The sequence below is a fragment of the Accipiter gentilis genome, chromosome 31, assembly GCF_929443795.1.
Source record: "Accipiter gentilis chromosome 31, bAccGen1.1, whole genome shotgun sequence".
NCBI classification, from domain to species: Eukaryota; Metazoa; Chordata; class Aves; order Accipitriformes; family Accipitridae; genus Astur; species Astur gentilis.
In genome coordinates, this window is record NC_064910.1 from 19,475,847 (window position 1) to 19,502,103 (window position 26,257).

The window sequence follows — 26,257 nt, forward strand, 5'->3', positions numbered from 1 at the left end:
CAAAATAAACATTGTATTGACAACTTAAGCAAAACCTCTCTTGCAGCTGCATACACTGGAAAAAAACCCCAGCCACTTAACTATGAGTATAACCTACACTGAAAAAACCCAAATCTTTTAAAATTTCTCTTCACTGCGTCTTATTATGTCCAAAACCAAGTTAACAGCAACAGTCAAGGAGTGGGTACTATTATTGCACATTTTTTCCCTCTCTCCCATTTTCCTGCTGATGTGTGTGGCAGTGATATAAACACACGTTTTTTGCAAAAATCCCTTTTGCAGTGTGGTGGTGATGCCGAATCTCCCCAGGAAAGTTCTCGTAGATTTAGGCAGTTCTGTGGAACAGCCAGCAATGTGGATCCCTCTCACAGCCAGGTGGGAGGGATGATCTGGACTCTAAAACATGGATGTGGTAGCCAAGAGATTAGGATTTTGTTCAGAGCTCTGCCACTGGCCCCTCCTGTAGCCCTGGGCAATGTACTTGCCATATGCACACCTTAATTTCCCTATTTGTAAAATGGAGCTAGCAATATTTCCCTGCACTGCACATACTCTTTGAGAAGCGGGTGGCTCAGCTTCTTTAAGACTCCTCATTAAGATCTTTCAGGGGAAAGAGACGGAGAAATACCGTGACCTTTTTTGTAGTCTTTGAGTCTCATTAGATGCAATCTACTCTCTGCTAACGTGTACTGTTCCATGCAGAATAGTTCTCTGATTTTTTTTATTTGTTTGTTTTCTTTTTCATCTCCAACATAATGACAAGTGAGTAAGTGTCAGTTCATGTGAGAAACATTTAACAGGGTTCACCAGCCAGGCAAGTACTTCCCCACAGCTCTAATTAATAATGATAGAGCAAGTGTTACTGAAATTTCTGACATCTATTAATAACTTATCAGACATAAAGATAGCTCTTAAATATAATATGAAGTGTGTCTCTTTGTATTTCTATCCATGTGCCACTCTCTTCAGCAACTTGCTAGTGGGGTCAGAGTTATTAAGAGGTAGGGACTTTTCAAAAGATACATTTATTAATGCTGAACGCGAATACTGGGTAACAGGGCAGCACAATCTGGGCTTCTACACAGGACTAGCAGACTCTTCGTTTGATCTAATAGGATTCAAAACTGTGTATTATGTGCTAATTCTGCTGAGTCATAATGGAAATGGAGCTTGTAATAACCACGTGGATATAAAAGATGTAGGTGTGCATTCCTACATTTAAGCTAGTAGCAGGAACAGATTGTGTTGCAAGAATACGTAGTGCTAGAAAGAAAGCTGGCGGAGAGCTATTGCTACGCTAGACTTACCAGTAAGGCAAATGTCTACAAAATGATTCGAGCAAGATACATGTTAATTCCCAATTACGCAAATAGAATTACTGGCTTAGGCAGTTCATTCAGTTCATTAAAATCTCCTGAAAGAGTTAAAATTTCACCCTGATCTTCATGCTTTAAAATTCTGACCAAAGTGTTTTCTGAGCTTTCTTAATACGTTCAGATTTAGAAAAAAAACAGAAAAGAGAGAGAGAAAGGGAGTTTATATGACTCACTTCAAAGCTTTGTTCTCTAGCTACTTCTGGAACTGACAGGGGAAAAGTTATATAGGTTGTTATTTATATATAGGCTGTTGTCTCCTCTTGCGTAGGCTGGCTCAGTTTTGCAGCTTCTTTTAAGTTACATGACTCATCTGAGCAGGTCAGAATTGCCCAAAAGTCAGGAAAGCTGTTCCTTTCTCTCCCGCCTTTGACATGTGCTGTGCCTCACCTGGAGAACTTGGGCTCATGCAGCGCTTGTTGCAAGGGGTCCTGCCGTCAGACGGAAAGCAGGAGAAGGGCTCTGGGGCATCCAGGTCTGGGACTTCACAGGAGGAACGATCCCCGGGCATTACGTGGCTGCTCCTTTTCGGGGGCATTGCCGGGCAGCCGTAAATTATGCTCTTGGTGAACAAGTCGGGTTTCGCTTCTTGCTCTGAAGCCCTGGGAGTACAGAGAGGAGTATCAGAGGAAACGCCCACTGACTCTGTGGCTGACACATGAAAGGCTGGGCAGTCGGCTGAAAGGCACAGAGTCTCTTTGTTTTGTGAAATGGTGCCTGTGTCAAGACCCTGTATCAGAGCTTTGAGGTGGATGTGCCTGTATCTTCTTCTCACGACGAGATGCCGCAAGAGAGTAAAGTTTTTTTGAACTTAAAAATTACCCACGTTTCATCAGAACACAAATAGAACAAGAAAAGTTGAATTATTTTTTTTTAATAAAGAGAACTCAAAGCAACTAGGAAAGACTAAGCAGAAATGCAAAGGTTCATACACAGATCTCCTCATACCTACTGTGTCCTCAATTCCAGCCATCCCAATGAATTTGAGTGGCAGAAAACTCGGTTTGATCCTCTCTGGGTCTTAGGAAATTATTCCGTCCATCATCTCTGAGGCGTGTCTGGCTTCTCCTCAGTACAGTTTCTCCAGATCCCGTATCATGAAGTCTTTTGAACCTTCTCTATTTGAGCAGGATTAAGAGTTCCCCAAGGAGGCAGCAGTCTCCCCTCCTTGTAGGTTGTTCAACCTCACCTATTCACTGTTTTACAGACACAGCATGTGACACAAACTAGGAATACACACCAAAAAAGAAGTAGAGGGACTTATACCATCAATTATAATGCCATGCTTTCAGGAAGGTTATAACAGAATACATTGTATGAGAGCCTATAAAATTGCAAATAGAAATAGGAGAACCAGAAGTGATTTATTCCCTACTTCCTGCACAGATGAGCAATCTTCACTGTGAATATTCACTGAGCAGTGGCGATATGCTCACTAGATATGGAATTGTTAGCTCCCTCCAGGATTTCTCCAGCCTTTTTTAAGGTGAACATTCATCTGTCAGTATCACGAAGTCATCCTGCAAGCAGCCAGCAAGCTTCTGCTTGCTACGGGGCAACAGACTTCAACAAGTCTTGAGCACATGGCATCAGACTGACATGAAAACCGTTCCCCTCCCTTGCACAGCAGTGCTCTGAACCTCCAGGGCCAACAGCAGCCTTTCTGAGGGGTGCCTGCATGATCCTGCGTATGGCTCTCCACCTGTACTCTAGACTGCCTCAGTCACTGGTACTGGAAGTGGTGTGGGCACCGCTAGTGCTCGGTGGTGTGGGGCTCGGGTTTCTTGTTCCTTGGAGAGTCTCTGGGTGCTTAAACTACAGCTGCAGACAGTGCAGAACAAATGCACACACTCTGGCATTAGAAAGCAGAAGAGGAAGAAAGAGCGGTTTATAGGAGTAAACAGTGGACTTGAGGCTAAGCAATCAAATAATTTTCAGAAACGGATTCTCCTGTTGCGAAAGTCCGGTACTTTGGCTCAAAGTTAAGCTGAGAAGGGAATATAGATGTGCCCCAAACATAAGCCTGCATGGCTGGAAGGCTTCTGCACAAACATCCTTCAGTAAGAAGCGGTGATGTTCTTTGCTATTGCTTTTTTTTATATATTTGCGCTAGATTCCTAACTGTTGTGGCTGAAAATTACTTCCCTCAGCCTTGCTGTGTGATGGCACTGTGTTGAACAAAGCTCTTAGTATGAGAGTCCTGGAGACAATTTAATGTTGCAGTTTGATTCAGAAAGTGCTTGGATTTACAGCTCAGGTGAAAATGAAATTCTGTGAAAAACACGATTGCTGCAACAAAACCTTAGTACAAGCCTCTGCTTAGAAGCAAAATCTCAGAATTTGGGAGGTCCAATTTTTACTATAAATCAACAGATTATTTTGTCTCTTGAATTGCCAAGGAGAGAATTGCATTCTGAGTTACAATGTTAGCAGCAGACCATCAGTAAGCTATTACAAATCATCAGAACCTGCAGCAGAAAATGAGCATGAAAGGTGACACTGTCTCCTGTGCTTGAGTAACCTCGTGAGCCCTTGCAGGTGATCCTGGAGGTTCCACACGAACACGAAAGGGAGCCTACAATGATATGTTCCTGTGCTGGTTTTTCCTGGTTTTTTGTTCCATGGCTGGTCTTTCACAAGTGGATTGAAAATATAATTCAGTTAACAAACGTTAATTGGTCAGACATCTCTGGCTGGAAAGGACAGGTAGATCTTGATTAGGAAGTACTACCTGAGTTTAGAAAAGAGAACACAAGATCATTATATTTCAAAGAATGTGAACAGGAAAAACAGAGAAGGTTGTACTTGCCAGTAGCTTCAAATCTGCTGTGTGTGTCTGCTTCTGTCACAAAACTTGGCACAGTATGAGCCCTCAGTCCCAGCCTTCTTTCTTCCAAAGAGGTGGCACAGGTTGACAGTCTGGAGCTGGTTAGTGGTACCTACAGAGTGGGTCAGGCAGGTCCTTGGTTGGAGGAGTCCATAGGAAAGGATGAAGCGCTCGGCTTTCTGCACCACCCCAAACAAGGTGACCTTCTGCAAAACAGCAGTCTGGGCATGCAACCTGTGTTTCACCAAACACAGCGTTGATCCCGGGTCCTGAGCCTAAGGGCTTGAGCTCATCTGGGTGTGTGATAGGTACATTTACATTAATGTGGCAGCTCTGATCCCTTTAGAATATCAAAACTGATGCAGTTAAATAAAATAATAATAATAAAAAAAATCTTTGTATGAATCTCGCTAAATGCTACAGTTTGTTCCCCTTTATTTGAATTTCATTTTCTTTCTTTTAACTTCCCTTCTTTATCCCATTTTCTTTCTTTCTGCTTATTAATATTCAGACCATCAATTTCTTTCTATGTACATTTTCACCTTTGCCATGTTCTATTATTCCCATTGTACATCCTCTTTCAATTCTGCATTTCCTTAAGTGCTTTACTGTACATGAAATATGACTCACTCACACTTACAATTGGAATTGGACCATGTTATCCCTCCTGAGCCTATGTTTTCTTTGATGTCAGCTTCAGGATCCTTTTTTAGGGACATTTTTATTTTTCATTTAAAAATCCCTTTTCTTTCCCCAAAGTTAGACAATAATTTGATGGATTACATATACAGATCTATTTGTTGCAGCGTTATTGTTAGTCACACAATGCTTAAATTATCCACAGATAAAGCATTTTTTCCCCTTCCAGTTTAATCAGATGAAAGTAGCAATTCAGAATACAGAGCCAGAAGAATCATTAAGAATGATAAGTGGCTCAGGAATAGTAAGTAACTGATCAAGTAATAGTCAAGGAAGAAGCATATGGAGATACTGAGTAATGTAATGAACCATCCCATTCTCAATTGTTTGAGTCTGATGTTGTATTTAGTATTGGTAAGGCAATTTTCTCTGACCAAAGGATTAATTTAATTTACCCATCTTTAATCTAGATAGACTGGCAGTCATAAAAATAAACAAATGCCTTTTCCCACCAAATTACATTGCTGGAAGTCCTAAGAAATCCAGAATTTAGGAGTATAATCTTAGAGAATTAGAAAATCGACTCTCTATTCACAAACAGCAGAGACCAAGAGTAAAAGATAAAAAGGCATATTGCCCTAGGCATCCTTTTTCTAATGTTAGGGTTTTGTTGTTTGGTTCAGTGAATTGGATCACTTTTAATGGTTCACTTAGTTGTGACTACAATAGAAAATACAGCACAGAGAGGATGTTGTAGAATGTTCTGCAGTCACCTGAGCTTTAACACAATTTTCATGCTATCCAATGGAAAAATAATACCTAAAAATGTACATATAGGTGCAAATGTTCTTGGTATAGATCATGGCAGCTACACTGCCATCTGCCAGTTCTGTGAGTCTTACCTGCTTTACATGAAAGGAAGAGATTTGTTCCTATTGCTACAAAAATAAAATCCTGACTTCTTATTTGATAACAGTCATGCACTCAGTCAGTTAACTCTTCAAAGGTCAAAGAATAATGCAATTTGGTGCAATTCTTCCTAACTGAGTGGCAGATGTAATAACTGCATCTGGCCTGGCTGTGGCTGAGCTGAATGAAGATTACTTTTCACCTGAGGTGGCTGAGGCACTTTTGGATCTACAGAGGAAATGGGAAGGGTTTTCTGAACCTGAGTTAATGCTTTGGGAAAAATACCCAAACCCAAACAAACAAACACCAAACAAAAAAACATTTCCGAAAACTGTAATCACAGCAGAAAAGCTGCCATTTTAGAAGTAGGCACTCTGGCTGTACTCAGATACATACCACATTGACTTCTTATTTCAAATGAATTTTAAATATAAATGCTTCTTTGGTAAGTATCAGCATTTTACTCTGCTTATGCATTTAATGACATTGTTTCAAAATCCTGCCCGTGGTCCTTGCTAGCAATCATGCAATCACGGATTTGTGGCTCCTCTTTAATCTTCCTCAGTTTTTTTCCCCTTGGTAATTGTTTTTACCCAAGCTCTCATCCACTGAAGAATTTACCACTTAGAGTCCAAGCAGTCAAGTAGGCATTTAATGACATTAAAGAAATATTATCTGTTGATTTCACTAGGAAGGAAGAGCCAGAAACTTCTATTGTGAATGAGCCCGAGACTGAGATTGTCATCCAGCTACACAGGCTGCCCTTATGTGTATTTGCCCATGTCTTGATGCAGCCACATATAATTCTCAATTTGCACTGATCTCAGCTGGATATGAAGGTGTTTCTGTGTGATAAATGTCTTTCAATTACTTAACAATAAGAAGCTGCTTCTTTGTAGCAGGGACATCAATCCCTATTTGTCACCTTCATAAACTGATCACCATGGCTCCGCCAATCTGTTGATTACTCCCTTTGGTCCATACACAAGAAATGTCACAAATATTGGTATTATTTATTTTATTTCTGCCAACATGAACTTGCTTTTCTGCCTGCCTTTATTTACAAGCCAAACCCGAAGGATTAATTGGCGGGGCACTGCGACACTGTAGTAAGCTGTGGGGGGTTTATGTGCACAGAGAGTTCTAGCTGTTTGTGGGGGCAGGAGGATTGTTTTTTCCCTTCGTAGAAAGCTTTATCAGAAATCTGGTTGGTTTTGAAGGAAAAAAGAAACAGACTTAGTCAAATGGTTGTGAGGCCTTATTCAAGACCAATTTCTTGAATACAGAAGAAGAAAAAACAGAAACTGGGACCGAGGAAAAGAGCAGAAATGTGCAAAATATTAGTGGTGAGAAGCCGATGCTTGATGTTGCAGGTCTCATTCTGAGACAGCTCAGGCACAGACTGTGGGTCTTACTGGCTTGTCTGAGATCTGACAAAACCATACCGTGTCTGGCTGTGATACTGGGTTGGGCTCGAGTTAGCTGCCTCTTGGTCTGCAACACTCTGGCAGAGCATGTTTTTGGTGGTCACTTAAGCCAGACTCTTTTTACCAAGAGGGCAGAGAGGCAACCAGGCTGGAGAGTGAGAAGAAGCTGGTGGCTGTCGTGGTGTCCTCTGACCTGTTCTTGCCCGGTGTCAGGATTAGGGCAATAAGAAAAGTCAGCAGTGCCCTGGTGGATGTCAAAGTCCTAATTAATGATGAAGAGAGGAATTTGCATTTTTGCCCCTCTCTCTCTTTCACAGTTTTGATTCTCTCCCAAATCTGTTTCTGCAAGGGCCTGAAAAAAGACAATGAGATAGAAAAAGCGAGTCCCTTTATTATTTCGTCCATCTGTGCGCCCAAACTTTGCACACCCTCATGCGGATCTGCTCATTCCTTGTTCCACTCCGCCCTTTTTTACAGGACATGAACTCAACATAGTTCTTGGGGAGGGTCACCAGAACCTCCTGTTTCCAAATAATTCAGCATTTCCCATCTGTACTGTCTTGTTAACCATTTCATTACTGGCCTGAGCTAGACTTGAACTCCCAGCCTAGATATAAGAGACATTTCCCCTTTATTGTCATCTTAGTGAAAAGTGATATAACACACAGTTGACTACCTGTTTGCAAAAGTGGGCTTTTGACCCTGGTTACAATTTCAATTAGTGTTACTTCATTCCAAGTAGCAGAGGTCAGCCTGTCCCTGCATTAACAATGCAAAATAAAATCACCCAGTTTGCTCCCAAGCTGAAAACCAACACCATTATCTGTCCAAAGCACAAGCCTTTGTTTTCTCAGCTGTAACCTGCTTGGTTAGAATAACTGCCTTAAGCTATTGTTCAGTTGGGGTTTTTTTCTTCATGTCTGAAAAATAGTCACAGTATTTTCAAGCCAAGGGCTTTTGAAGTGGAAATAGTACATCCTGTCTAAATTTCCTGTACAGAAAGAATGAATTGTCAGGAATGGGAAATACAAGGCAACTACACCATATGATTGCACAAAATGACATATGATGAATATGCCAATACTTCATATGCCCTTGGGAAGGAAAACCAAGCAGTCTTGGCTTCACCAATCTGGTAAATTATTCTGTATTTATGGCATTACATTTTTCAAAGGTGGAAATATGCTGTTTGAGAAGAAAGAGCATAAAGTATGAATAGACACAGCCCATGCTAAAAAGAAATATTTTATTTCTTCTCTAGAATAGTTTTCCTTTACCTGGAACACAAGTTTACTTTTTTTGTAATGTGTCATATAGAGTATAGTTACATAATTTAAAGAAATATCAGTCTCCTGTGTGCAGTTACTGCTCTCAACTGCCTTTATCACATCCTGCAGGATGTACTATGACACAGTCCTGCATCATCTGAATCAGGTGTTAGCCATGCGTTGCAGAGGTTCACAAAGTGTTGGATAATACCTGCAGTTTCTTGGGAGCCAGCCCCGCTCTGAACGTGGGGAGCATCTTGCTCTCTCTTTTCAGTGGGAGTAGGATTGAACTGGTACAGCAGTGGAATCACCACTCACAAACCAGTACTGTACCTGTGGCATCTTGGGCTGGTTACCACAACAAAAATAGCTATTGCTATTAGTATTAGTATTAGTAAGTTTTATTGCACAGCTGTGGTCACCTCTTCTGGCTCCTGCCCAGGAGCCTCTCTCTGAGCATCTTTGTAAATGCTTTAACTCCCTTATCTTCTTCCGAGACATCAAGAAAATTTTCCTTCACCGTTGAAGGAAAAACAAACCATAAATGGTTTCCATACTTTTCCTGGCTTGAATGCGTTCAGCATTTAGTTCTGCATCAGCAATGGGTGGTAGGTTTAGCATCTCATGACTTGGCAGAACCAGCGATAGAAATAGAGCAAAAAATTTTGGATGAATAGTTTATTCACTGAAAGAGGCAACTTTGGGTGACTGGAACAACTTGTGAGTCCCTGCTGAGTTAGGTGGGTACTTTCAGATGGAATCTGAATAATGGAGGAAGGATGAGGGAGTTTGTTTCAGCATTTTTAAATTAAATATTTCTTGTTTCTTTCTTGTTTTGTTTTGAAAATTGCCCACATTTCATTTAAAAATGGAAGATGAAGTAGATGTTTCTGAAAAAAACCAAAAGAAAAAAGACTTGAACAAAATATTTTGGTCAATTAAAAAAATTGCGTTTCTTTATCAAAATAACTGGAAAAAGCGTGTTTCATCAAATATTGCCATTTTTTTCATTCATCCAACAAACAAACCAAACCAGTTATGTTACCATCTCAGAACAGGCATTTTGCTCTGAGGGTAGTAGCTTGGTTCCCAAGTGGGACACTTGGGACTTGCTTTTAACACCTTTTCACCTCAAAAGGAAAGGTCGCCAGCCAGGCTGCTTGTCTTCCCAAGCTGGCTAGCAGCGCACAAGTGAGCTGATGAAGGACACCTACAACTTCCACGGGACTCATTCTCCAATGAGCCATCTCCTGTCAAAATCTGCCCCATTCTGTGAGCACTTATTTTCCAGTAACAGAATAGTAGCTCTGATAGCTCAACCTTTTGCATGGCAAACTACATTATGGAAAGAATATGGACATTAAAGTCTTGAAGAGGCAAATAAACGTCTACCACAGTCTGGAAGATGAAAGCTTTCATTCTCATTCCCTCCCTTGCAGAGCAGCCCCCGCTGAGAGCAGGTCCCAAAGCCAGCTGTGATGGACGGTTCCTTTACTTGCCCTCTCCTGAACACTCCATGAAGATTTCCTTACCAGGCAATCAATCCCATTAATTTTAAACTTGGTGGAATCTAGAACAGTTTCTATTTTATGCCATATTGTCCACTATGCTAAAAAGTCTTATTGATCTGACCTGTTAAGGTATTTCACAGTAACTGTGACCCTTTAAAATTGCAAAGTGTGAAGGATAATTAACTGGAAAGTGTTGCAACAACAGAATAGTATGAAATGACTGAGGTTTTAGGACTGGGAAAGTAATTTGCATTTTCTGATATGAATTTGGTTTAGAATGATGATATTTCATGGGAGTGAATCACTTGGGTGAAGAGAAAGACCCAGAGTAAGAGTGACACAAAAAGAAAATACTTTCTTTGTAATAGCAGCTGACCGTGTGTTCTTCATTCAGAAACTTCTCTTCCTGGAAGTTGTGATGAAACCAGGACTAGTGCTTTCAGCTTCAGCTATATAAAGCTGATATGCAGGAGAGTCCTATCAATTTCTTTATGAATTCAAGTTTTGAAAAAATAAAAAAAATCAAGTAAGCTTGACGATAAGAGAAATTTATGTGTTTTGGTTTAAAAAAATAAAGTGAAACTTAATTCAATATCAATGCCTTATATTGGAAGGCAGTTTTACATAACTTTTGTTTCAGTTTTGATTTAAAATATTACTTTGTTCTATTTCTACATTTCCAATCTGAAAAATTCTCTGAAACTTTTTTCCCCAAAAGATTCTTTTAATGGATAGGAGAAATTAATTGCAAACTGGAACATTTCACAGTAGCTGAAAATTTTCTTCTTTAAAAAAATCTTGCCTAGAATGTGGTATTGTATCTGCAAAAGCAGAGGTCTGGGGCTTCATATCACAAGTCAAAGATATTTTTTCATCAGATCCTATCAACCAAAATAAGTGAATATATGTTTTTTTAACACAGGCTGAGTGCCTTGCACTGCTTATTGAAATTATTTTCCCAATTCAAACTCCGAGAGAGAATGGATGTGTCTTTATTTCCATTTTACACCTGTTTGACAGAATCAGAGAGTTAAAGCAGTTGTCTGGAGTCTCATGAGGCTAGCGCTGTAGCAGAAATAGAGCTCACATTTGGGTTGATTCACAAATGTCAACAAATGACAGCTGCTCAGCTGCAGGACACACGACCACATTTTCCCCTGGCTTCTCTCCACAAGAGCAGGCTTCGTTCTGGTGGTGACACATGGCGATGTGCCGAAAAGTACCGAGGAGCTGTGAGAGAGTCACAGTGCTAAAATAAGAAGAGCTGGAAAAGTGGAAGGTTTAATATTTGCGAGGCCTTCGTGAACAGTGTAATCCTCCTTGGACTTTCATTTCCAGGAACTTCACCGGGGACATTGGTGCTACAGCAGTGCTGTATAGAGCATAAACTGGTCTTTTATTTGCATAGTGGTTATGGCCAAATAACAAATGAGGAAAATTATGAAGGGCAAGGAGATGCTTTGTCACATTTACTATGCTTAGCCTTATCATGCTTGGCTCTTGGTGCAGACAGATCTCACTCTACAAAAGTTCCCTCATTAGCTGGCCCTAAAACATTTACAGAGCATCTGAATAATTGATATAATTTATGGCTTTATTGGTGGAAGCCATTAAATCCCCTCCCCCAAAACAACATTAGAGAGGAAGCTCTGCAACATGCAGTAAAAAATGGAGCAGCTATTTAAAGAAAGAAAAGGGCAAGAAAATCTTGTTGTGCTTTCTGAACATGATAAAGCTGAATGAGGCAGAGTTTCCAAATATCCACTTCTAAAAGTATTGCAAAGTAAGTGGACCCAGTGTGCTTTTGGGGTTACAGGCTTTTCAGAGGATGTTTTACAAGGTCTACGTTTGAAAAAAACAATCACCACTAATTTTCATTTTATACTTGGTAGCTTGATAATGTCAACTCTGAGTTTGTAGTGTTACTGCAGACCTTGTGTTCTGCCCTGCAAGAAAATTATGGGAAAGGTAGCAAGTGCTCAGGTAACAGTCTCTATTACATAGGCTCGTGTGGGGTAACTTCTTTTATTCTGCTCTGTTCTGCTTAGGATTACATCAAGATACTAGCTAATGATTCACAGGCTGTATCTGACCAAAGTTGTCAAATATCAAGCACACATATACCTGAAACAGCCATCCAAAACTCCAGTCTTGCTCAAAAATGAGAGACTGGCATTTTTAAGGTGCAGTTTGTTGGACTATAGTATAGGTATCTACCTTCCATTTAGATGCATTGTGCCCTAAAAATGCTTATTTCTTATCATTAATTTCAAAACCCACATGTACTTAAAATGTTTTAAGTTAGGAGAGATGAAACCTTCTCCAAAAAATCAAGCTCTATACTGTCCTACATGTACACAGTAGTGACTACGGAGCATGGAGCATGGATGTGGTAGTTAAGGAAGCTGGAGATAACTGTATAGTTTGATGAGTCCTTACCGAAGCAGGTGATGTAAGCCTTTTAGTTGAGCAAACATGAGATCAGGCTATATTATGATCTGGGAAAAAAACCATAGCTGGCAACACTGTTTTTGAGTTCGGTAGAAGAACCTCCCAAAGCAATGGATGTGCCTATGATATCAAGAAGTACTCCAATTTGCAGACCCCAGCTCCTACAAGCGTGTCATTCAGCAATATTTTTAACTGAAAATTAGATGTGAAAGGCTCCTTGTACAGTGCAAAGGAGAAATAAGAACCTAGGAATGAGATGCACACTAGAGCCTGCCAAGTGAAGAGTTTCCTGTGGAGGTAAGTGAGAAATGGCTGAGAAGCTCCTAGAAAAAGGCATTTCATTATGTGAGACACCGCGGTAAAAAGCTACAGCATCTGGTAGGCAAGTGGTTATAGCACTCACCTGGAATGTGCAGATCAAATTCACATCCTTTCTGTGCTCATCTCACTGAGGAAATTGTTCAAGCACCATGAAATACTCTGTGATAAGGCCTTCTCGCTCCCTGCATGTGTTTGGGACGCAGAGGCAGAGAATGACTTCATATTCCACTGCTTAGGATTTGCATCTGGGAAGGGGAGACTGTTCCAAGCCCCCAAGGCAATGTACTTTTAAGTGTTTTCATACAAGGTGGAACAGCTTCAGCAGGGGTGGTTGAGAGAGGTCCACTTCAGATCAGTCTGCGATCTGGTAGATGTGACCATCTCCTAGTTGAAGGAGGACACAGCTTGAAGTCAGCTAAAGCAGGCACAGACCCTAAAATCCACTGAAACTTTGCATTGTGCGTGCTTTAGATACCGAAGTGCTGGTCTAAAACCTGGGCACTCACTTTAGGACTTCTTTGGAAATGTGTACCAGGTGACGCCCTTCTAGGCTTGGTGTAATAGATCCACATAATTTTCCATGCATATGGGGTGACTAGAAAGTTGCACGGGTTTTTAGGCTTTTAGCAGCATAATTTTGTACATACTGGGGATACATAGATAAAATTACATAAAGTGATTCGGAAACAAAGGGGTCAGCTTTCACTCATTGCAGGACTTTTCCATTTATTTATTTTTAATGTGTTGTTGGAAGCAATTGCTTTCTGTTTTCTCATTTAAAGCTGTGCCATGGTGTGGCAATGGCTAAACAATAAAACAAGTTACGCACCTGCCAAGTATATCGTGATCTGATTCCAGCCCAGCAGGCTGGAGTTAAAATAATCCAGCTGGCTCAGCAATTGTGTGGATGCCATTTATGGCAGCACTGTGTAAGTGGCAGCAAGGCTAACTCAGGGCTTCCTTCATTATTTTGCCCTCCCTGCTTTAAGCCCACTAGGACAGGATTAGCACAGCTGGAAATGCTGATTCTTGTGACTTCGGCTCCCTGCATTGTGCTGTCTCTGGCAGCACAGTCCAGCTGTTTATGCATGTCTAATACATCTCCTAAGGGCATTTGTAAAGGAAAACAAGCTGCCCCTTCAAGGCAGGTAACAAACAATCTAAACTCAGCTGCTTTTTACACAAATTACAGTGACTTGATTCCTACTGCGCCTCAGCCTGTGGCACAGAGTGTCTGGGACATAGTCGAGTTTTCACTGGGTTTCACAGCTGCTCAGTAAAGATGCAACGTGTAAAATATTTTTTATGTGTGGGAGAGAGAAATGCATACCTGCTGGTATATAATTGAAAGGCACGGATTCATAGTGTCACCTTTGCCTGCTAAATCCTCCTCTTCCATCTCAGCTTATGCATGTTGTATTGTGGGCATTGCAGTGTGGAGCTGCACTATAGCCTCAGCTACTGAAATGTATGTTCCCATGATGCAGGCTGAATAACAGTACTTGGCTCCTCTAGAACGTCCCACTCAGTGTCCAGGATCTGCAGGATGGAGCTCTGTATCCTTTCTGCCATGCTTTAAATGCCAGTTCCTCTGCTCATATTGCTTGCTGGAGCACATAGTGCAGTATATTCTGTTTGACGTTAACAAAAAAATGTTCTCTAGACTTTGAAAAGTGATGCTATTCAAGCACATGGTAAACAGGAGCAAAACCTACTGAAACGGGTGTGCTCCCTTCATCATGAAATGGCAGCCATTCCCATAAGAGCAAGGTCATTTTGAATAGTATATGCAAAGGGTAGAGGTGGAGTTTTCAAGGTGGAGATTGGGTCTCCTAAACATTAGAGTGTTAGATGAACAACGCATCCTTTTCTACACTCTTTTCAGACCACTGTATGTTTTGACTGCATTCAAATGTTTGGCCGGCAGGGTATTATTCAGATGTTAAATACCTTTGATTATAATATTTCAGGATTTAGGTACCATCCATTTTGCTTATCTTGATTCAGTTGTATGGTGGTGCCACTTGAGGTGACCTTGGGTATCTGAGGCATCTCCAGAGGACTGGTTAGTATGATACTGGAGATTTGTGCTCTGCTGGATTGGCAAATGGAGACTAGGTACCTAATGTGGCAGTATGTGATGCTTTTATTTAGACAACTGACTAAAGCCCCATGTGTCTATGCTTAGACAGTGGTTCTAAGCTCCTCTTTACAGACATGAAGATGAAGCAGCACTATTTGGGTGTTATTCATCTCATCTGAGAGAAGATACCTGAAACAGTTCAGATACATTGCATCCCAAAACTGCCTGTTCTTCATTCCTTGACTTATTTATATCAAAGTAGTTTAGGCAACTAGCTCACATGTATGTTGTAGACATTAAAAGTCAGATGATTTTAATGCTACCCTCGATGAAATACCTGATAAACAAAAGAGACAACCTGCTATTGCCTAATCGTAAGATCTCTGCTTAGAAACTGCAAGACTACAAAGAAAGGCAAGAGACCAAATACAGCTATGGCGGACAACGTACCTTTGATATGCATAGTGTGTAGCTCATTAATTGGCTACTTTTTGGCCTGGTGTGGGTAGTATGATAAAAATCTTGTGACATTGCAGCGCTGCAATATTTTTTTGTGGACCAGTTAATTCAAATCAGAACAGGCTTTTACCAGAACAGAAGCATCTGGTATTTGGGTATTGCTAGTAGATAATATCTGTGAAGATATTCTCGTAGAGTTGTTGGATAAAGGTCAAGCAAATAGGGTCAAATATTTAATTAGTAAAGTCATATCAACCCATAGGATACAGTACCCTGAGTTTACTTTGAGGTGTAGATACCAAACATAGCTAATTAATCACTATGGTAATTGGTTCATAAAAGATGAAAAGGGTGATAACTATAAACTTTATAGAGTTGGTTTTGAATAAGTATTCTATCACACCCTGTATTTGTATTATTTCTGAGAAGCTGTGATTGTGATTACAAGAGCACTTGTATTTTGTTAGACTAATCCTGATTCTTTTCCTAAAGGCAGTGGGTCATAATTTGTGTATTCTTTGTGAACACACATTTCCATTAATGGTTGGATTATTTATTTGTTTTAAGCCAATAGACTAACAAACCACAACACAAAACAAGAAAAAACCCACCTCATTGAACAAATGGAACTCATGCTGTGCAGAAATGTGTTTATTTTTTCACATCAATATCTTCAGCTTATGAAGAATTTTGAAATATAACATGCTGTGTCCTATTTCTTTATAGGTCTCCTATGTAAAAGCTATCGACATCTGGATGGCCGTGTGCCTTCTCTTTGTCTTTGCTGCATTACTGGAATATGCAGCAGTCAACTTTGTTTCACGGCAGCACAAGGAGTTTCTGAGGCTTCGAAGAAGGCAAAGGAGACAAAACAAGGTACAGCTGCTCTTTACTTGGGGTGACTGAGTCTGCCCGTCAGGGCATGCTGATGTGCAGTTGATTTCTCACCTCAGTTCTTCTTGCTCTTGCCAGGAGAGTCTCATCCTAAAGTTTCCTTTTGAGTTATTTACTCCTTGATAAAGAGCTGATAACTGGCTGCTGGGTTTATTTGCGGTTTATGAAGTTACTGATAAATGTCAATACGTTGGTCACCGATTCCAAGAATTTTATTCTCTTCTTGCAATTGTTGAGGCAGCTGTACCTTTACAATTATTGGGCTACTTATGTGGCACCTGCCAGTGAATAAGGAACCATTGGAAGCAATGACATAGATAGAGGACCGATATTATTTCCTTGACATCATCCAGATGTGCTGACATCAGCACATGACTGAAACCTGTCTTTTCTAGTGCTACCCTAGCTAGTCATGCTAAAATGGGAGACTCCTTAGGGTAGCCCACTGCAGAGTGATCGGCAGTTCTGCCCTCACTTTTAAACCACCAGCAACTGGTGTCTTTCCCAGCTGAAACCAGGAAACATGGCCACTTTAAAAAAGAGAAGGATTAGGAGAATTTCCTCTCTAGATTCTACTATTCCACAGTTTGTTACTGATGCAAACTTCAAATTTTTAACAAAGGGCCTATTTGTGAGTATCATTATCAAATCATTTTATACCAGTGACTGAAATGTAGAAGAGAGGCTTGTTTTTAATCTAGATGTCAGTCTAGAAATATTTTTAGGAAGTCTGTCCATCTTTCCTGATTTTTTTCTTTCATAAATGGAAAGACAGGAATAGACATTAAATTGAATTTTAGTTCAGTTCTGATCATTCCCACAACTATAAAGGCTTCATCCTTCCTCTATCTGTCACTGGTTTTCAGTATCAGTAGAAACCTGTAGGTTTATGCTGTACGTATGCATTTGCTAGGTGAAGTAAATATTTGCTCGAGCTGTGCGAGTGCTTCAAGCTACAAATAATGGTTTCCTTTACAAGAGGGATGACAACAATGGCACAAGGCATTTGTATTTTGACAGGTTTGTCTAATAAATGTTCTGTAGCTAATGTAATATTTGATGGATGCTCTGGGAAGCAATCCAGTGCTGTTCTCTGGTTTAATATTATTGTCAGGTGAACTGAGATTCCCATTAAGATTAGATTACAGAAGAGAGCAGAAATGCTTGCCCGTCTGCAGGCACGCATGCCAGATGCGCTGCCACTGGAAGCCTTTGTTTCCAAACACAGCATGGCAGCAGCAGAAGCTGCTTTATGGGGTCTGTAATTTCAGTTTTGAATACAATGTCTTCTTTAGAGATGAACAAATAGGCAAGAAGACACTATTGGTAAGTAACAACAGTATCCAGTGGCGTCACTCAAAAATTATGAGGTTTTGGTCCATGGAAGTGGTCATTCATCTGCTGTGGGAATGATTATTCTGGTGACTATTAAAAGAAAGTTATTTAAAAGCAAATCACCAGAAGACCTGTGTTTATCCTAAGCCAGTTGATACATGAATTCTTTGCAAAATGGCTAGTGCCCTAATTCAATACAAGGAAATATTCTGTGGAGTAAGAGACACCTATCCACCTGCACAGCCTTGCTTTCACTTGTCCTATGAATCTGGTTGCACTAATTTCAAAACAGGGAATAACATTACTAAGGCCATCTAGTTAGGAGGTGTTTTCTGCACCTCTTTACTTGAGTTTGTCTCTCACAATTTTCTCAGTTTATTTTGCCTTGAAAGTGATTCACATTGTTTTGCATGATGGTCTTCTCTAACTGAGCCATTCTTCTCTTTGCGTGTTGTGTATGTGTGTCGTCGTGTTACCACTGTGCTATTCTCATTCTTGCTGCTGCTATCTATGCTGACACTCTGGGGACAGGCACAGACTATGACTGTTGGGAATGAAAGCGTCGAGTCCGTGAGGCGCATGAATGGCTTGCGGAGCAAAGAGTCATCAGCTTACGGGACAGTGAATCAGATCGGCAATTCAAGTTTGAGGGTAAAACTGTAGTGAGAAAGAGAAAGCAAGAGAGTTTTAGTATGTGCAGTGATGTCATAAATCAGCAAAATGGATGATTTTGATGGCATCGCTAGTAGTCTCTTGTATTCTCTTTTGCTAAATGACCCCACTGAATACACAGTACTGTCCCCAGCATGAACAGCAGTTTCATGTTGTACATTCTTATGGCCCATCCTTATGCTTGCTTTTTTCCATGGTTGGCTTGCGCTACCCCCATTCCAAACCTCCCAAGGAAAGTGCATGTATATTTGGTAGCTTGGTCCTTTATAAATATAGGGTGAATGGGGTGGACGGGAGCATAGGAAATCATAGAATCATAGAATGGTTTGGGTTGGAAGAGACCTTAAAGATCATCTGGTTTGAACCCTGCTCCCATGGGCAGGGACACCTTCCACTAGACCAGGTTGCTCAAAGCCCCATCCAACCTGGCCTTGAACACTGTCAGGGATGGGGCAGCCACAGCCTTTCTGGGCAACCTGTTCCAGTGCCTCACCACCCTCACAGTAAATAATTTATTCCTAATATCTCATCTAAATCTCCCCCCTTTCAGTTTAAAGCCATTACCCCTCATCCTATCACTACACTCCTTGATACAGACTCCCCCTGCATCTTTCTTGTAGACCCCCTTTAGGTACTGGAAGGCTCCTATAAGGTCTCTCTGGAGCCTTCTCTTCTCCAGGCTGAACATCCCCAACTCTCTTGGCCTGTCTTCATAGGAGAGGTGCTCCAGCCCTCTGATCATCTTCATGGCCCTCCTCTGTACCCGCTCTAACAGGTCCATGTCTTTCCTGTGCCGAGGGCTCCAGACCTGAACACAGTACTGCAGGTGGGGTCTCACAAGAACAGAGTAGAGGGGGAGAATCCCCTCCCTCGACCTGTTGGTCACGCTTCTTGTGATGCAGCCCAGGATATGGTTGGCTTTCTGGGCTGCAAGCACACATTGCCAGGTCATGTTGAGCTTCTCATCAACTAACACCCCCAAGTCCTTCTCCTCAGGGCTGCTCACAATCCCTTCATCACCCAGTTTATATTTGTGCTTGGGATTGTCCCGACCCATGTGCAGGACCTTGCACTTGGCCTTGTTGAACTTCATGAGGTTTGCACAGGCCCACCTCTCAAGCCTGTCAAGGTCCCTCTGGATGGCATCCCTTCCCTCCAGTGGGTCGACCGCACCACACAGCTTGGTGTTGTTGGCAAACTTGCTGAGGGTGCACTCAGTCCCACTGTCCACATCACCTACAAAGATGTTAAACAGCGCCAGTCCCAATACCGACCCCTGAGGAATGCCACTCGTCACTGCTCTCCACTTGGACACCGAGCTGTTGACCACAACTCTTTGAACTAGCCAATTCCTTATCCACTGAGTGGTCCATCCTTCAAATCCATGTCTCTCCAATTTAGAGACAAGGATGTCACATGGGACTGTGTCAAATGCTTTGCACAAGTCCAGGTAGATGACGTCAGTTGCTCTTCCTTTATCCATCAACACTGTAAGCCTGTGGTAGAAGGCCGCCAAATCTGTCAGGCACAATTTGCCCTTAGTGAAGCCATGTTGGCTGTCACCAATCACCTCCTTATTTTCTGTGTCCCTTAGCATAGGTTCCAGGAGGATCCTCTCCATGATCTTGCCAGGCACAAAGGTGAGACTGAATGGCCCGTAGTTCCCCGGGGCTTCCTTTTTTCCCTTTTTAAAAATGGTTATATTTCCCCTTTTCTAGTCAGTGGGAACTCTACTGGACTGCCACAACTTCTCAAATACGGTGGGTAGTGGCTTAGCCACTTCATCCGCCAGTTCCCTGAGGACCCGTGGATGCATCTCATCAGATCCTATGGACTTGTGCACCTTCAGGTGCCTTAGATGATCTTGCACCTGATCTTCTCCTACAGTGGGTGGTTCTTCATTCTCCCAGTCCCTGCTTTACCTCTGTGACTGTGGCTGGAGCACTTGCCGGTGAAGACTAAGGCAAAAAAGTCATTGAGTACCTCAGCTTTCTCCATGTCCCGGGTAACCAGGTCTTCCATTTCCTTCCAGAGAGGGCCCAGATTTTCCCTAGTCTTCCTTTTATCACCGATGTACCTGTAGGAGCTTTTCTTGTTGCCCTTGACATCCCTGGCCAGATTTAATTCTATCAGGGCTTTAGCTTTCCTAACCTGATCCCTGGCTGCTCAGACAATTTCTCTGTATTCCTCCCAGGCTACCCGTCCTTGCTTCTACCCTCCATAGGCTTCCTTTTTGTGTTGATGCCTTGAGATGGTACTGCCTTGAGACAGTATTGCCTTGAGACAGTAAATCCCACATTGTGTCATCTTTCAGATGAGTGCATTCCAACAAAATTTGGTATGTGTAATGAAATGCATTTTTATTGGTATGGTATTTATTCCTGAACCGTCAACCTGCAGTGTTCCTCCTCATGATGTCCTGAGCCCTGTTCAGTGGAGTATGAATAGCTATGAATGAAAAGATGTTTTTCATTGGTTTCTTTTTATTTGCTTGGAGAAGAGCCACGGGGCTGAAATCTTTTACACAGTTTAACGTGTAGCATATCAGAAGCAATATGATAGCAGCTGATAGATCCAGATTATGGGTGAGTTGTGGAGGTAATAAAATCAGTGATGGAGAAAGAAATGAGCTGAGTGTGCAGCTCACTGGTTGGTACTGGTGGCTGAGAAATGAAATGTATTCATTTAAATAAAATGAGACCGGGATTTAAATTTTTCAGGACCTGATTTCCCAGAACAAAAACATTGCCTGAACAGCTTTTGAGCTGTAATGATCCTCTGACTTTGATCAAGCTCTGTAAAGTTACGTGATTATAAGATGCAGATGTTTTCAGTGGATTTTGTACACTGTAAAGGGAATTAGTAGCTTTCAAAATCAAAGCAAAAACCACAGTTCACGTTACACAGGAAAATTAGGAAAGAGGATTTGCAATGTAATAAATTGTTCACTTTCAGAGCTACGATATCAAGCAGTAGAAGAGAGCCTTCATTTCTGGATACTTTCTATTGTAGAAATAATCATATTTACACATATACTAAACTGAACATAAAAAGAAAAAAATTCAGGGTCTCTCTAGAAGATATGACCAATATTACCGTGCTGCCACCGGAAAGCTGATGCCATACAACTACAAAACCAGTCCAAGTAAGTACTCAATGTTGCGTGTCTTATCAGTCACTTTAGTGCTAGCTAAAGTTCATGTAAGGCCCGGTTACCCTCTCTCTAAGAAAAGCTTTCAGAAACCTCCCTTCTACTTTTGAATATTGTGTATTAGATATACAGCCAGGGCAGTACACAGAGGGACCGTGTTGCTGCAGTACTTTTGCTGCAGAGCCCTAAGAGCTGGAGCTGCACTGCTGTTGATTTCCCCTGGAGAACTCTCACCACACAAGTGATGAGCACTTGGGAGGTGAACAGAGGAGACATACCAAGGTAAAGGTTTCTGGAGCAATGCTACCGTAGCTGCAGCTCGGTACTTTTCTGTTCACGAGAGGGACGCTTCTGGGCAGAGGAGAACACAGCAACATAGCCTGTGGTGCCACAAGAAGGTCACAAGCAGGGACCTTGACTTGCTGAGGTATTGCTCACTGAACCAAGGGTATATGGTGAATGCAAATCTAAAAGTCATAGTCAAGAGGAGACAGTGTAAAAGAGGGGTGGTTGAATATTTATACTGCATCATTCAGTGCTAATCTTGGGAGAGAAAAAATAGGTGCTAAATCATGCCTGACCAGGATTCCTGGATTTAGTAGCTGGATCTACAAAACAAGAAAAATGGTGTTCCTGGTTTTGTAAGACTATATCTCTGTCACTGCTTTCGTTATTGCTTCTGCTGGCTCTTGTTCCTCTTAGTGCTACAACCCTCAGAGCATTGCCTGAAAGCACAAGACACCTTAAGAGACCTTTGGATCTCTTAAGCCAAAGATCAGACTGGTTAATGTTTCTCTAGGAAAGTCTGGATCATATCGTTGATGGTCCAGAAACTGTATTTACAGCTGAACCATTGACCTGTCATTGCTTTGGAAAAGATTGCACTGTCAGGACCTGTTGCCGTCTTCCATACAGAATAAATCCCTATATCCTCAGGTAATCAGTGCTTCAACCTGTCTGCCTTCCCCATGCATTTTCTGTTTGAAGAAGCATTCAATGCTTGTCCTAAAGGTTCGTGTAGTCTTCCTGCTCACGGTGAAATACACCCATCAGTAGCAATACTTCACTGCTGAGAGAAATGGTTGCCTATTTATTGCATATCATGACACTACTTTTTCATATAGAGGGTACAGGCTGCAGAAGCCATGAGTCTGATGGTACTGAGGATGTAGTACAGTTTCATTATATTAAAATCTAAATTTGCATAGTGCCAGATCACTTAAAAGAAAAGAACTTCTTTTTAAAATATGAATTGTAATAATCAAACAATATTTGTTTATTTTTCAAAATGATGGGTTTCCAGGGAAGCAAAGAACTCTGTTTACACAGGTTCAATCATCCCTTTTTGAAAACAGTAATTTTTATACGATCAGTAGTTAAAAGGAGTCACAGTACACTAGTATTCATACCATCATCTCAAAGATGACTTCCTAAATTACATGTGTGATGGTGACCACTATGACCAAAAATAGGGGTTAAGTTTGGGAGCGTTAGTGTTAAAAGCAATACTTTATAGCTTGAACGAAATACTGTGCAGCTGGAGGCTGTGACAGACTTTAATCCCATGTGCAGGGAACACAGAGCAATAAAAATAACAATGCTGCAGCCAAGGGGGTTCGCATGCATGCAGATTAGCAAAGGGAGGCACAAATGGTGCTTTCAAATGAAAGAGCTGGGACTGAGACAAAGTGATTACAGCAGCAAAGGATAACTCCACTAAGCAAAGATGGCAGCACCTGGTCAAGTGCTCCAGAGAACTGCTGGCCTCTGGATGGAGCTGCCGGTGGTCGTGTGGTTTAACCCAGCAGGCAGCTAAACACCCCACAGCCGTTCGCTCGCTCCCCCCACTGGGATGGGGGAGAGAATCGGAAACTTAGGGGTTAAAACTTGTGGGTTGTGATAAAGACAGTTTAACAGGAGAGAAAAGGAAGGGAAAACAATAATAGTAACGATAACAGAATATACAAAACAAGTGACGCGTAACGCAATTGCTCACCACCTGCTGACCGATGCCCAGCCGGTGCCCACGCAGTGGGCCACCCCCCCCGCCACCAGCCCCCCCAGTTTTATTGTTCAGCACGACATAACGCGGCCTGGGGTATCCCTTGGGCCAGTTTGGGTCGGCTGTCCCGGCTGTGTCCCCTCCCAGCTTCTTGTGCACCCCAGCCTCCTTGCTGGCTGGGCAGTATGAGAAGCTGAAAAGTCCTTGACTTGGTGTAAGCGCTGCTCAGCAACAACTAAAACATCAGTGTGTTACTGACACACTCATCCTAAATCCAAAACACAGCACTACACCAGCTACTAGGAAGAAAATTAACTCTACCCCAGCTGAAACCAGAGAGGTGGTGAGGTGGGTACCCCAAGTACCCAAAGTCACTCCATCTGTCAAGATAATACAGTATTTCCACCTTCAAAAAGGAAAAGAGGTATGTGTTAACACCAATTTTCAAAGGCCATCTCTGCCGTTCTAATCATATCGAAATCCCTCCATCACACCCTCCAAACAATTCTCTAAGATTTTCTAGACTTTCCCATTGAAAAAAATCAGTGCCTTCAGCCTGACTTTGCCTTTAAAACACTTGGTACTACTGTCCTCAGTGGAAATATTTGCCCGCTACCATCCGTGTGCACTGCACTCAGTGGCATGACGTGCACGCTTTGCATTATGTAAGGTGATGCATCATGTGAATAATGGAAGTGCTCAAGGAAAGCCCTTTTTGTTGAGCTACTTTTGGTACTCGCCGAGTGAGCTCAAGCTCACAAGTTTCATTGTGAAAAATAGGAATATGAGTCTGAATGGCTTTCTCTCTTTCTCTTGCATCTTGCTTACTTAATGGATTAAAGAGCACGTAGCTGCTGCTATAGATAAACACCCTCAAGATATTGTGGTTATTTTTATTTCTCCAGGGCAATTGCATTAGCACTTTAATGTAACTGCGCAGAAAAAATCCAGTGGAAGATAAATACACCAAAAGGATCATTTAGCTTGCAAAGAACCAGTTAAATAATAGACACAATACATTTCAACATGTTGCCGTGTCACCTTATGACTTCGTCTGAATGTCCTTGTCTGTCTTTTTATTGTGAGCATGAATAGGCTAGGAATGGCCCTAGTTAACATCAGTCAAAGCATCTTTATTGTTTATTAAATGGACTTACTGCAGTGAGTTTAAACATTTAAACAAAAGCTTCATCTCAAACTAGGAAAACATCTTGATATAAATCCTTAGTCTAGCTCTAGGCACAAGTCTAAAGAGATGGAAGTCCCCAAATAAAGAGTAACTGTAGGAAAAGAAGCAGTTCAGCCATGGGGGTGGTATCCAAGCAATAGATAAAAAAAAATCTAGTAAGAGCAGTCTGTCCAGGAGCACAGACTAAGCTTACTGGAAATGCAGATTTTCCAGTGAAAAGCAAACACAGACAAAAAACCAGTGAAAGGCAGAAGTTGGTTATTATTAGGGCCTGTTTACAATTGTTGTAAAAAGTGAAATGGAAGCTTTTCCCTCCCTTATTAGAGGAGGGCAGGTAAAAAAACTCAAAACAAGTACCTGTGTTTCGCAGCCTCAGACACAATAAGATGATGGGCTATACAGGGTGGATATTTCACCCCAAACCAAGAAACAGAAGAGAAAAAGGATAGTTATATTTCAGGTGACAGAACTCTGAAAACCAAATAAAAATTCAGGCACGTTAAACATTCTGTAATCAAAGGCAGACTAATTTATGGAACATGTAATACCAGTTCCTGAGAAAGACCTCCAAATATCAAATCCCAAAATATCTAAGCATTAATTAAAGCTGCTAGTGTACAAGTGCGCAAGCTGAAGTAATGGAATACAGGTACCAGAGTAGAGGCAAAGCCAGGAGAACAAAATCAGGATAGCAAAATTCATAGTTCTGAGGAAAAAAAAAAAATTGAGGACAGGGAAAAAATGCCTAGTCTAGAGGTGGTGGAAACCAGAGAAGTGGAGAACTGCTGGGGAGTTGGTAAGGCTACAGAATGGTGAATCTCTTTATCCACTGAAACGATCGGAGTGGTGCAACACTACGGAGTACTCTGTGGGAGCAGGGGACAGATAATCAAACCACAGGGATCAGGCACAGCACCAAAGCACCAAGTAGGACATGATGCATTACGATGACTCATGTTGGTCAGCATGCAAATAATTTAGCAAATTGCTCCTTAATGTTAAATAAGATATGAAGAGGATATAAGCATTTTAAAACTAAGTTTAAAAGGGCTACAGAACGGTAGTATTACAATTTTCAGATCTGGGATGATGAAATGAGTGTATGTTGCACAACCTGCGACAGGTGGGACTGAAAAAGCCAGAAGGAGTACCTGAAGGTTTTTTTGTTTGCTCGGTGGTGTTACTTTGCTTTAGAAACTCCGAGTCCTCTCTTGTACCTACCCAGCATGCAGTGGCTGAAAGGATCAGCTCTGAACTGACAAGCCTTGGGGACTGAAGTTTGCACTTCACTCGAGTAAGTTTGTCCTGGTAGTCACTCACGAACAGCAGGAAATACGCCAGAAATGAAGTCTGCAGTTTTCCAGCTCATGAAAGGTACTTTCCAGCTGGGTGCAAATGTCTCAATTTTATTGTACCTAGGGGAGAGTACAAACTGAAAATAGGGCAGAGGAAGCTAGAAAGAGCCAGGAAACAGTGTTCTTATTTTTGATGCTTTAAAGCAACAAGAAGTAGCTTTTCAAGAACCACCTGCCACAGGCACAAACTTTTGTTTTTCAGAGTATTTTAGAAAATGGGGATTCTTTTGCTGGATGTGTTCTGACCCACTTTATTTCATGGAAAAAAAAGTGAAAAAATGGGCTAATATGCATTTCATGATCAAAAATGAAGAAAGGGGACTTCAGGACGAGTATGTTTAACCTAAACTGCCCCTATCCAAGACTCCAGAAGGAGAGTGTAAAGCCATTG

The 26,257-nt window shown here is 41.5% G+C and overlaps 1 protein-coding gene across 6 annotated transcripts in view; it reads left to right on the forward strand.

Annotated features, from left to right (window-relative positions):
• The window catches only part of GLRA2 (glycine receptor alpha 2), a 134,391-nt gene that overhangs the window by 87,204 nt on the left and 20,930 nt on the right, over positions 1 to 26,257 (forward strand). For 4 of the 6 annotated variants that reach the window (XM_049834167.1, XM_049834170.1, XM_049834166.1 and 1 more), the window contains exons 8-9: positions 15,995 to 16,144; positions 18,029 to 18,148. In XM_049834167.1, coding sequence (XP_049690124.1) covers positions 15,995 to 16,144; positions 18,029 to 18,148 — 270 coding nt within the window. The remainder of the gene's footprint in view (positions 1 to 15,994; positions 16,145 to 18,028; positions 18,149 to 26,257) is intronic. The other 2 variants (XM_049834168.1, XM_049834169.1) reach the window with 1 other exon arrangement.